The sequence below is a fragment of the Phascolarctos cinereus genome, unplaced genomic scaffold, assembly GCF_003287225.1.
Source record: "Phascolarctos cinereus isolate Bilbo 61053 unplaced genomic scaffold, phaCin_HiC Scaffold_4;HRSCAF=312, whole genome shotgun sequence".
Lineage (NCBI taxonomy): Eukaryota > Metazoa > Chordata > Mammalia > Diprotodontia > Phascolarctidae > Phascolarctos > Phascolarctos cinereus.
This window is the reverse complement of record NW_027555847.1, coordinates 129,430,710-129,444,657: the sequence shown is the minus strand read 5'-3', so window position 1 is coordinate 129,444,657 and position 13,948 is coordinate 129,430,710. Positions and strand designations below refer to the sequence as shown.

The window sequence follows — 13,948 nt, the reverse complement described above, 5'->3', positions numbered from 1 at the left end:
GTGGAGCGAGGAACAGTAGCAGGCCTTAAACTGCATACTGAGCAAGGAGTGATTTCAGAAGCAAACTACAGTCCTATGACTCTGACCTAAGGAGGTGAGGGGGAGGTCTTAGTTCTAGTTCCTATGCCAGTCTGAAGCCTTCAGTGGAATAAGTAGGGCAGGAATCCCAGAACAAAGGGAGCTTCAATTCTTTCACTCTGAACCAGCACAGTTTTCCAGTTGACTGTTAGTAGCTGAGTCTAGGAACAAGCCCAGAGGTGTGTTGCTGAAACCAAAATCTAGGTCAGGAACTTGCAGAGTTCATACCAAAAGAGCAGGCATCAGACCTTGCTAGGATTAGACTATTTTGAAGTTAAGCTCGCAGATCTTCAGACTGCCTAGTTCCTGAGACTCTGGAATAACACAACATTTAATGCTCCAAGAAAGCAGCAGCAAGACCCTAGAGGTCACAAGCTCAGTTCCAATACTCCCTCCAAAAGAGTAAAGAGTCTGACTCTAACATAAAATCTAAAGTCAGAAAGTAGGGTGGAAAAATGAGCAAATGAAAAAAAAAAGAATCCCACCATAAAGAGCTATTATGATGACAGGGATGCTCAAGACATAAACCCAGAAGAAGAAAATGACTGCAACATAGCTTGGGAACAATTCAATTAGAATTCCTGGGAGGGATGAAGCAAGAGCTTTAAAAAGAGTTTAAAATATTTTTATAAATAAAAGTGCTAAAAAATTTTTGGAAAAGAAATGAAAGCCATGGAAGAAAGAATTAGAGAAAGATTTAATACCCTGGCACAAGAGACACAAAACCTTGCCTAGGTGACTAACTCCTTGAAAACTGGAATAGCCCAAAGAGAAGATAATGACTGTGAGACAACAAGTAATATTAAAACAAAGTCGAAAGACTGGAAATATAGAAGAAAATGTAAAGTATCTCATAGCAAAAACTATTGACCTGGAAAAGAGATTGAAGAAAGATTATTTAAGATTCACTGGGCTACCTGAAAGCCATGACCAAATAAAGAGGCTAGACATCATATTTCAAGAACTGTTTAGGGAAATCTGCATAGATCTCTTAGAACCAGAAGGCAAAGCAGAAATAGAAAGAATCCACTGCTGTTTTCCTGAAAGAAATCCCCAAAATAAAAACCGCTAGGGATATTATAGCCAAAATCTAGAAATTCAAGGTCAAAGTAAAAATACTGTACAAGCAGCCAAATACAAAGAAAGAAAAGAAAGAAAGGATTTAAGAACTGAGCAGCTACAATCAGGACTGCACCAAATTTAGAAGCCACTACTATAAAGGAATGGAGAGCTAAGAATATTAAATGCCAGAAAGCAAAGGATATAGGCTTACAGCCAAAAATAACTTACCCAGAAAAACTGTGTATAATCCTATAGGAGAAAAAAAAATGGAACTTTAAGTAAACAGAGGACTCCCAGGTATTTCTGAAGAAAAGCCAGGGCTGAGTAGAAACTTTGAAGTGCAAACACAGGAGTCAAGAGATACATAAAAAGGTAAATATGAATGGACAACTCTAAGAGACTAAACAAGGATACACTGTTTACATTATAACATGGGAAGATGATGCATGCGTCCCCTCAGAACCCTATCAAAGGTCATAGAGAGAGTCTAAACAGAGGATCTGGGAATGGTTCTTCTATGTTTTGATGATCTTAAAAGAATGGAAGGGGACAAGAAGAGGAATAAAAGGGGGCATAAAAGAGAAGATGGATGGGGAAAACTGTCTCACATAACTGAGATTCACAAGTATGTCTATACAAACATGGAAGAAGGGATGGGTGAACAGCTGACACTTGAACCTCACTCTCATCTGAACTGGTCCAAAGGAGGGAAGAATATACACATGAACAGTTAGGTACAGAAATACATTTCACTCAACAGGAACACTCCTATGTCAAAGAGGTACACAGGAGGGTAAGGGAAGAAGGGAGATGGGAGAATAAGAGGGAGAGTAAGTTAAGTATTTATATACTTGAATAGTACTATACTACATACACTATATAATATAAATAGTAAGGCATTAGTCCTAAGCAAAACAAACTCTTAACTAAGAATGTGCAAAAATATTTATAGGAGCTTTTTTTGTTGTGGTAAAGCATTGGAACCTGAGTGAGTTCCCATCAATTAGGGAATGGCTGAATAAGTTACGGTAAATAAATGTGATGGAATACTATCGTACTGTAAGAAATGATGACAGGGATGATTTTACAGAAACCTGGGAAGATGTTCATGAACTGATACAAAATGAAGTGCGCAGAACTAGGAGAACAATTTGTATGATGACAACAATATTGTAAAGACAAAACTCTGAAGGACTTAATAAGAACTCTGATCATCACAATGACCAACAATGATTCCAGAGAACTCATGTTGAAACATACTAGCCATCTCCTGATAGACAGATGATGGACTCAGAGTATAGACTAAGACATTTTTCTGGACATGGACAATGCTGGAATTTTTTTCCTTGATAACATATAGGCACTTTGTTTTTCCTTCTTTCTTAACTGAAGGTGGGAGGTAGAATATTATTGATTTAAAAAATGATGTAAAAAATAAAATGAGAGGGTTAGTTAGATTAGTTGACCACCAAGGCCCCTTCTAACTATATAAAAAATAAAAAGTTCTACAACATTTGTAGAACCTAATATCTAGCAAAAAACTACCTCTGTGACAGTTAACAATTCTTGAAATTTTAAGAAGTCATTCAGGTGAGAAATTGTGAGTAAAAGAAAATTGAAAAGGGACATTATTTTTGGAAAACAATGGGATTTGAATCATCGATCAAATCATTAAAATTATTAAAAATCAATCAATCATTAAAACATAAAAAAGAACCTTTGCCACACAGGAAAACAATGTGTTGTTATGATGTCTGAGATTGTATCATGTAAGGACTTCCCTAGGGGGTCAACGGAAGGCATTCCAACATAATAATCTATTGCTGATCTTTGAAACCAGAACCTTTCAAATACAAATAGACATTTTGTGGAAGAGCATGATTTGTCATCTATGAGTTGACCCAAATCATTTTTGGAGGCTATATTAAGACTTTTTATCTAATATTTTCAAGGAATAAGGAATATGTGATCTTCCAAAACTTTGAAGCTTAGAAGTACACAATTTTTTTTATTTCAATTGAAATTCTTTCTAAATTATATTACCAAATTCCCTGCCTCCTTAAAATAGTTTACAGTGGGGATGGGGGGAGGGGTGAGATGGGGCAAAAATTTGGAACTCAAAAACTTGTGGAAGTGAATGCTGAAAACTAAAATAAATAAATTTATATTAAAAAAATAAAATAGTTTACAGTGAACATAAGTTTGCCTTTTCTTGGTGATTTGGGGTCTTTATTATACTGTATTGTGTTGTATGTAACACAGTAATGTTCTACAAGGGTTACTGAGAGGTGTATGGGGATATGTACTCCTATACTAAATGGCCCAAGATTGCTACACTGTTGTTATTTCTCCACTCCATTGCCAGTCTGTTAGCTCTCACCTCTCATTACATAGGTGTGTCTGCCTCTAACAGATCTTCCTTCTCCCTCCTACCCTTTCTAATCTGCTAAGAGCTGGGAAATAACATATGCAAGCTTTTGAGAATTATATGTAAATAAGGGTAAGAATTTAATTCAAGAGGCTTTGAGAGAGAGTCTGAATTTCTCATTTAAGTAACAAACTGCCTGGGTTTTGCCGGGGGTTTTTTTTTCTGCTTACTTCCAGGTTCTGCTATGTTCTAGATGATGAAAGGGGCTAGACTGCAGGATAAATGGACCATCTTACTGATCTTTACTTACAGTGCTTCTTATAGTAATGAGTCATATTAGTTTAGCACCTATTATATAAACTGGTAATTCCATTTATTTTCTTCAAATTTGCCTCTTTCAAGTTTTAGGCCAATAAGGTAGGATCTTTTACTTTGTGTATCTGTCTTTACGCCTATGTCACAAATTGGCTAATGTTATGCTCTAGTTTCTTCCTTTTTGAAGCTGTTGGCAGGGTCAAGTCAAACAGTAGGAAAATAGGGGACAAGGAACAAGTATAATGCTGGTCAGATGGTGGTTCACATCTATAAAGCCCTTATCAAATGCTTTGGTCATCTTTCAATTACATCTTTACAACCAACACCTTCTGATCTTTACTCTCCTTGTCATGGTAAATTCAGAATGCCACAGACAAAATAATCTTTATCACTAATCATCATTAACACCTTCCAGGCTGCCCACTTTCATACTCACGAATCACATTACGATAATGTCACATAACGACACTGGCTCCTTGCAAGACTAAGTCAGTAAGACAGAGGAGAGAAGTACCATGCTACTAGAATTCTCCGTGAGTGGCTGCTTCTTTTCAGCAGGTTGCTGATGGGGAGTAACAGCTTCCTGGACTGCTTCACATACAAAAAGTCTTGGCTCACTCTGATCCCAGAAGTGGCTGATTGGAACATGATCAAGTAGACTCAGATCCCCCAAAATAGGATTCCTAGATGGAAAAAAGGAAGAAATATCTGTAATACTAGGAAGAATATTACTACTACATTCACTTCATGAACTTCAACAAGGCCTAAACTAAATAGCAACATAACATAGTCTCATATTTTCCGTAGACTACCAACTTAGATACTCAGACTCTATGTGTTGCATTGGTCCTCACTTCATTACTTTTAGTCAAAAGTAATAAAATTATGAAAATCTGGTGTCTCTTAAATTAAGAATAAAAACTATAAAAGAACATATTAGATTTTTATCTAGAATGATGTAATAATAATGGGCACTTATAAAGCACCTTAAATTTTATTAGCACTTTACTTGCATAATTATAGTTGTACAACTTGTTATAGCCATCACTGCAATGCATTTATTTCTAGAACCTTTAAGATATTTATGAGAACATTAGAATAAAGGAACACCCACTTTTCGGATAATGGCTGAACAAATAATGGCATATGAATGTAACGAAATATCATACAAGAAATAACAAAAGGGATGGTTTCAGAGAAACCTGGGAAGACTTGTATGAACTGATGCTGAGTGAAGTGAGCAGAGCCAGAATAACCCATATGTCAACAATATAAAAATTATGATAATAAAAAAGCAACATATAAAAATTTAAGAACTCTCATCAGTGCAATGCCCAACCATGATTCTAGAGTATTACCAGAGGGGTGATTCAAGATGCAGAGTAAGACACACCTTTTTGGGCACTGACAATATAGAAATCTGTTTTTCTAACAACGTCTATTTTCTACAAGGATTTAACTTTTATTTTCTTTCAATGGCGGTGGGGTAGGTAGAGCTAGGAGGGATAGAGGAATGACGATAGGGCTGCCCCCCAAAAAAGGAAAGAAGGTATATTGAAGCATTTTTTTAAAAAATGCACAGCAGAGACAAAGAAGGTCAGAATCATAGAAAAGCAGGGAAGCTTTGAAAGACACATACTGAACCTATGTACTTTTAAATAAAACTAGGCTATAATGTGCTGAAGATTTGCAGTTTTATGTACATCCTCTTCTATTCTACTGTGTATAAGGAATTGCTCATTTCATTTGGTATTTGTTAAATTGAGAATTAATTTTTTTTAAAACAATACAGACACTTCTTTGAAATGGTATAATAAAAACAGTAGGCATTTATATAGCTCTTTCAAGTTTCCTAACCTATTACATACATTATCACATCTGACCTTAAATGTATCTATAAAGAAAAATGGTAATGGTATTATTATCCCAGTTTTACAGATGAAGAAACTGAGACTGAGAGATTTATTTAAGAGACTTTCCAAGGGTCAAATTTTTTTTTTCAAGTTTAGCTAAGGGTCAAATAAGTATAAGAGGTAGCATTTGAAATGAGGTAAAATCTCCTTGAATCCAAGTCCAATGCTTTATCAATCATGCCACATTGACTCTATAGGTGAACCCTGCTTTGAGGCTGAGGATCAGAGAATATTCTTTTCCCAGGACCAGCTGGTACAAACACTCAGTTGTACAGTGAACTCTGCTGGGCAGTATCTGATGCTACAGCTTAGGGCTTTCAACTTAACCAAGTATATAAAACACAGTCCACCTTCACGCTGACCTTTACTCTCCCCTCCCCACTTCCAAATGGTTTGGATAAAAAAATAAGGACAGTTTTAGTTAGGGAATGGTCTGAAAATGGCATTGTGGCAAGCTTAGCCCCAAAAGAAAAGATATGAAAAGACACTTCCTCCCATTCCCCCATGAATGTGGATGAGGGTGGGTGGCAGGGCCAGGGGAAGAAGGGAAGGGCCATTGGTGTAGAACACTGCATATATTGTTACTTTTTTTTATGTATTGCTGGATTTTGCTGATTTTTTTTCTCCCTCTTCTTCCCTCCCTTAAATTTTTTTTTTATTATAAAGGATGACTTTTTAGGAACGGGAAGGAGTACTGAAGGAAATTTAGTGAAGTAAAAAAATATATCAATAAACATTTATATAGAAAAAAGAAAACAATGTGAGAAGATAGAGAAGAAGAGAATGACAATGACAAAGAGAATGACAAAGAAAGCAGTGATAAAAAAGAATAAAACATTTGTATTTGAATTGAAAAAATATTTTAACTTTTTTGAAATACAGTAATTTTATGAAATCATTTTTAGTATATACCTACATGATTTCTCCTTTCCAAGAAATTTTAACTTAAATAAGATATTTATCCCCTAAGATGCAACGGAAAAAGCACTGAACTAGAAGGAGGGAGATGAAGGTCTGCTACCCTGTTAACTTCCCTGTTAACTAACCACAAGACGTCAGATGAGCCATTTAGCCCCTTCGGGCCTTGGCGTCTTTACTCAGACTCCTAGGGAAATTCTAGGCAGTGTTGTGAAAAGGACAGTCTCTGGCAATCCTTAAAGACTTGCACGGTTTCAGCAACAACGTGTCAGTCACACCCGCTTTATTACATTCCTCTTTTTTTTCTTTCTTTTTTTTTGACAAGTTATTAAAAGGGTATAACGGCAATAAATGCTAGTAATGCAGGATACCTGAATTTCAGCAAGGGATTTGGCAAAAATTTCTTATGCTATCCTTGCTAAGAACAAGACAGAAATGTGAGCTCAGTGTGGTTGGGCAGATTTGGACCTGGTTGAATGACTTGAAGCAAAAAAGGTCATTAATGAGTCAGTGTTGAAAATTTCCAGTATTGTAGGATGCTAAGGATCTTCATTTACTTCTGTGCCATTAATATTTTCATTAAAAACTTGAATTAAAGCACAGTGGTATGGTTGTCAAAGCTGCAGATGACATGAAACATGGGAGGGAAGGGAGAGATAACATGCTAGAAACAGGATCCAGAAATATCTCAACAGGTTATATAGAGCTATGGCGTTAGAAATGTAATCAAATGGAATTTAATAGGCATTAATGGAAAGTCCTATAGTGGGGTTAAAAGAAATCAAGTATATATGTCTAGGATATGAAGGGAAGCAGGGTTTAAAAAAGATCTGGGGGTTTTGGTTACCTGAAAACTCAATGAGTCAAAAAGGTTACAAAAAAGATAATAATAACAATTTTATCATTTACATAGAACCTACTATGTGTTAGACACTACGCTTAGTGCTTTACAAACATTATTTCACTTGATCCTCACAACAACCCCCAGTGGGGGGTTACGATCCCCATCTTACAGTTGAGGAAACTGGGGCAAACAAAGGTTAAATGACTCTTCCAGGGTCACATATCTAGGAAGTGTTTGAGGCTGGATTTGAACTCAGGTTTTCCTGACTCCAGACCCAGTACTCTATCCACTGTGCCATCTAGTTGTATTATCTGTAATTATAGGCTACATTAGAAGAGGCATGTAGTCTGGAACAAAGTGGATGAGAGTTCTGCTTGTACTGGGCTCAAGTAGGGCCATATCTGGAACATCATGTTCTTTTAGGGCCAATATCTTGACTCTTACGTATTACGGCTCAGGGGCACAGACGTGTAACTACAGACTCTTCCCAACAGCAGTTTCAGACTTCCTTCCCTAGAGAGATGGTGTGACATAGCAGAGGGGGCTGTAGTCAAGCAGAACTGGGCTAGAGTTTACTTCTGACATTCACTATCTGTTTTTTGTAGGCAAATCATTTAGCCTCTCTAAAACTTGCTTTCTTATATCTGTAAAATGGAAATAATATCTACAGTACCTGATTCACAAGATTATTGTGAAGTTCAAATCACACACACACACACACACACACACACACACACTCTATATTCTATATATGTATTAATAAAATATATAAAAATATAGATATATACACATATATATTTGTGTGTATATACACAGGGCTTTGCAAACTGTAAAGCACCATATAAATGTCAACTATTATTACTTTTGTTATTATTCCTTCCGGTGGTAGTCTAGCAGTCACACAACTAATGCCTGTCTCTATAGGGAAGTGCAAATAAAAAAGTTCTCAAACAAGATACACTGTCCAGAAGTTGGAAAATGGTAAATTGTAATATTCTAAAAATTATTCAATACACCCAAACCAAAATTTCTTACTTATTATTCTCTTCTCCCATAAAGGAGAATGCTTCTTTTCCAGCAGTCTGTCCAGTCTTGAAGTCGAAGAAAGTTACTGTATCCATTTCAACATCATAGAAGCACATTTTGGAATCAAGACTATTGTCAGGCTATTGGGAAAAAGAAAAAAAAAGACAGCTCATGTATACTGATTCCATTACCTAAGTGCATTCGTTCTAGGTCTTTTGTGCTGCAGATTAGGAGATCGATCCTAAGGGCAGAAGAAGTATATTTTACATTATTTTGGCTCACTGATTACTCAGATTTTCAGGGAGCAACATTCAGGTACATCTGGTGCCTTTCACTTTTTAAGCCTTAAACTACGATAGTCATTAAATTATTTTTCATAACTGATCACTGTTTACAATGAATAAGAAAACAGTATGAAGATTTCTGAATATCAAACTAGTTCATTAAACTATTATCACAATTTATTTGGGATGCTCTCGAAGTAGAAGTGGCCAGAATCAAAGGGACATAGAAAAAATGTGGGTTTTGATTCAGTATTGCCAGAGACATTTTTCCCCCTAGGGCTTAACAGCCATGACAATTAGGAATCCTTTACTCCTGGTTGAACATTCACGTGCCCTCTCTTCTCACCCTCTTTCACCTATGTCTCCACTCTTCGGCATCCTTCCACTTCTTCCACTGTTGTCTTCCATGCTATGTCCCTGTCACTATGTCTATTACTTATCACAGTTCTTTTTTACTCATCACATTATTTTATTACATTCTTATTCCTTGTATGTGTGTATACATGTGCATCTGTGTATGTGCATGTGTACAACTTGAAACTAAAAAAAAAAATAACAGGGAACCAGGTTGATTTGAACAACATCTTTTCTCCCTATTTTGACATTTCTTCCTTCCATTCCCAAATGGCATCTAAATAAGTAGATTTTGTATAAAAAATACAAGTCTCATACACAGCTGTGAAAACCAATACAATCAAAACACAATCAGATGAAATCCTTGGGTTATGTCGCTCCCCTTCCCCTCAAAAAGCAATACTACGGGAAGCCAGGTGGCGCAGTGGATTGAGCACGGGCCCTGCAGTCAGGAGGACCTGCGTTCAAATCCAGCCTTAGATCAAATACTTGACACTTATAGCTGTGGGACCCTGGGCAAGTCACTTAACCCCAATTCCCTAAAAAACAAACAAACAAAAGCAATACTAGATTGAAAAACAGAGATGAACAGATATTTGAAAACTCTATTTTCTGAGATTTGCAGATATTACAACTCCTACACCATGGTGGGGCAGGTAATCTTAGGTTCTGGAATGCTAAGCCGGCAAAGGCCAAGCGTTCACAGGTTTCCCCTGGCTAGAAAGGCTTTGAGGAAGGCCCCAGCTACAGACTATTTTCCAAGAACCAACCTAGCTAAGTACGGAGAGATCCATCACCCTTAGGATGCCCATTTAATGGTGAATTATTTATATGCAACAACCTAGGAAAGAAAGAATGCAAAATGGCCCTTAGATCCATGTGGCAGTCTTCTGCTTCTGACAGGGGCTGAGCACTAAGAATCACATCATTTTAGACAGGCATTCAGCAATTTTTGTGTTATGGACTTCATGGAACCCTTCTCAGAATAATGCTCTTAAATGCATAAAATAAAATATGCAGGATTACCAAGAAACTAATTATACTGAGAAAGTTATCAAAGTACTGGATAAAACCTTAAGTTCACAGGCCCTAGGTTAAAAAACCCTGTTTTACGCTATTAAAAGCATTCAGCTGTTGGTAAGTATGATATACTTCTAAAATGACAGATGAGTTGACATACTATAGCAGGAACTGAATTGTAAGAATCTGGGCATTCTCACTAAAAAAGAAACCAGAAGACAAAAGGAAGCTGCAGCCAAATGGGTGAATGGTTTACAGGCTTTCCTAAGGAAAGACAAATAAAGGAGCTGGTAGAATCGGCTTTACTGAGTATCCTGAGGCAACAAGAAGCATCATTTGATGAGGTATTTGGTCAATTTATATTGCAGCACTCATAACAAACATATGCAAAAATATTACCATAAAAAAATTGCAGCTTATGCTCCAACATCTGTTGTAGAGGAAGTAGAGAAATTCTATTAAAAAGTTAACAAAAAGTCTCCAAATTAAATCAATACATATTTTGAGATCCAAGACTAATATAATAGTGGGCACATGGGCTTAAAAAAATGTTAAAAAATAAAAGGGAGAGGCCAAAGATTTAAAGATTGAGCAAAAGCCTCAGGCCTACACAGTTTGAAAACTTCATTTACATAAATGGTGAGGAGGCCCCAGACATGGCAAAAACTAAATAACAAAACTGAACATAAAAGACTGAAATAGAAGACAACACCAATGTGGGAGTCATGTCTGTTGGGTGTTTACTGTAACTCCTGTTCACTAGAGCAAAGAGCAAAATGAATGCCAAACTATTTGGAGAAGAAAAAAAAAAGCTATAGCTTCTAGTTAAAATAATTCCAACCTAATATTCTTCAAAAAATAAGTTTTATTGAATAAATACTTAAATACTTAAGAAAATCCCAAAATACAGTTATTGCATCTGACCACATAGCAACATTCCACGTCTGCAGTCTCCAAACCTGCAAGTACAGTTAGAGGAAGGCATGATTCATTATCTCCTCAAACAATTACTTAATAAGCATGCATTGAGAGAGACAGCATGGTGCAGTGAATAGAGAGCTGGCCTCAGTCTGGAAGAACTGGATTCAAATCCATTATTGGATGTTGCTTAATCTAATCTGTTTCACTGTGGGGTTTCTACTACTATACCCCCTTCCTATGAATATCAATTTAAGAAGGAGACAGCATAGTGTAGTGGGATTTGTTGTTTTATGTCCTAAGTTAGGAAGCCCAAGCTGTCTCCCTCCCTTTACTTTCACCATTCCCCTCTTCTATGGCCAGTATAATCTATTCTTGGATCTGTGGTCCCTTACCCCTCAGTTGCTAACCACTATCAGGGGCTCATATACCTCTTCTTGTGGACTAGGATCAGGGATGTGCTAGTAAATGTTTAACAACTTGACCTCCAAAGGGAAAAAAGTAAGCAGGACAAACTTTCAAGTTTAATTTTCATGATTACCATTTTTTTTCTATCACTTTCTTAAAACTAGACAATCAACAAGAAAAAAAAATAAATTAAGCCCTGATTTGTAGCACTTGTTAATTTCCAAAGTGTACATGCTCACATTAAAAATTTAACAATTGGCTCTACTGAAGTCATTCTAAGCTTCCTGGAGAGGAGGTATCCACGAGAAGCATGGCCTTCCTTAGAGAAGATGGTCTCTTAAGTTTCCCATACACCCAAAAGAAGATCTAGTATGGAACTCCTGTCACTCTATTCTGTGGGAACATGCTTCAATGGTGCTACATCATTCCCCATTCTACAAAAAGACAATCCACCCATTTCTCTTGACCTTTGTCTCTCTTTTCCATCGATTTCACTGCTCCCTATGTTCAGTGAGAGACTAAAGAAATTCTATTCCCTTTTTTCTCTTTTCACTCAAGCTAAGAAGGATATTTCTAGCTTTCCTCTGTGTCCTGCCTCTCCTTATTCCATTTGAGTGACTTTTTTGTTAGTCCTTCCATTAAAAAAAAATGATTCACTTTAGGAGAATTTAGATTTTAGCCCATGGAATATGAAATCAACTCTTCCTTCTCCTCTTCCACTAATTCTCTTCAGCCTCTTATCCTTTTGTGCTTCCTTTTTGTTTTCTCTTTAACAGCCTCATCTTACTCTGGAAGAATGAGAAGTGAATTCATTGCTTAGTTTTGTTAGCAGTACACTTACTTATCTTCTTTGTTTCCCTTGCTTGGGTATAATGGTAAGTCAAACGTTCTGTTTATCTCTGTTACATTTGAATGAATGACTCAAATGCCTCTCCTTTGTTGAAGGGGTATTTTTAAAATTGATTACTAGGTTCAGCTTTGCAGGATATTATTTTGGGGGTGTATCTTGATTTGATTTTCAGAATAGCAAATTTCATTCTTTGACATGACATCATAATATAGATGAGGAGTAGGACTAGGATATTAGTACTGAAACTGACTTTCCTTCACAGATAAAAGACTTGGTAGCTTATCAACAATAATAGGAAAAAAATAACAATAGGTAGCATTTGTATGGCACTTCAAGATTTGCAAAGTTTTTTTATATATGCTAGGTCATTTGATCTTCACAATTAAACCATGTCTGGCAAGTGTTAGCATTATCCCCATTTTACAGATCAGGAAACTGAGGCAGTCAGAGGTTAAGTGACTTGTCCAGGGCCAGTAAGCTAGCAAGTATCTGAGGAAGGGATTTAACTAAGGTTGTCTTGTTTCCAAGTTTAGTACTATATCCACTGCACCACTTAGCTGCCTCTATAACTTGTTTCACACTGAAACTCTGGAATTTAACCACTCTATGTCTCAGGGGGTTCTCTTTGCCAGTGATCTGGGGATTCTAACCGTTAGCACCTTGCTTTCTGTTTTTTATACTTCTAGACAATTTTTTTTATCATATTCTTCAATGTGGTATTTACAATTTTAAAATTTCATTATTTTCTGAGAGATAGATGATGTTTAAACTCTCCTTGTACATGTGGTTATCAAAGCCCCTTGTGTTAGTCTGTTCCTCTGTTCTTCCAAAGTTGTTATCGTTTGCTTTTGTTCTGCCAAATTTTCTTCCACCTCTACATTTCTGAGCTCCAAATCTGTTTTTCAGTACTCTAATTATATTGGAGATATTCTCCATTTTGTGTTCCAAATTGTCTACTGATTTCTGACCAAACTGCATCTTCCTTTAAAATTTCTCTTTTGATGGTCAAAGGATATGAGCAGGCAGTTTTCAGATGAAGAAATTAAAGCTATCTACAGTTATATGAAAAAATGCTCTAAATCACTATTGATTAGAGAAATGCAAATCAAAACAACTCAGAGGTACCTATCAGATTGGCTAACATGACAAAACAGGAAAATGATAAATTCTGGAAAAGATGTGGGAAAATTGGAACACTAACTCATTGTTGGTGGAGTTGTGAACTAATCCAACCGTTCTGGAGAGTAGTTTGGAACTATGCCCAAAGGGCTATAAAGCTGTGCATAGCCTTTGACCCAGCAACAGCACTTCTAGGTCTGTACCCCAAAGAGATCATACAAATGGGAAAAGGATCCACATGTACAAAAATATTTATAGGAGCTCTTTCTGTGGTGGCAAAGAACTGGAAATTGAGGAGATGCTTATAGGTTGGGAAATGGCTGAACAAGTTGTGGTATATGAATGTAATGGAATGCTATAAGAAATGATGAACAGGCAGACTTCAGAAAAACCTGTAAAGACTTATGTGAACTAATGCTGAGTGAAGTAAGCAGAACCAGGAGATCATTGCGCACAGTAACAGAAATGTTG

General features: G+C 36.5%; 1 protein-coding gene across 1 annotated transcript in view; it reads right to left on the bottom strand.

Annotated features, from left to right (window-relative positions):
- IFT140 (intraflagellar transport 140) overlaps positions 1 to 13,948 on the bottom strand; it is a 186,434-nt gene that overhangs the window by 96,726 nt on the left and 75,760 nt on the right. Inside the window, 2 exon segments of the mRNA XM_021006622.2 lie at positions 4,338 to 4,506; positions 8,534 to 8,664. Of these exon segments, the coding sequence (XP_020862281.1) occupies positions 4,338 to 4,506; positions 8,534 to 8,664 (300 nt within the window).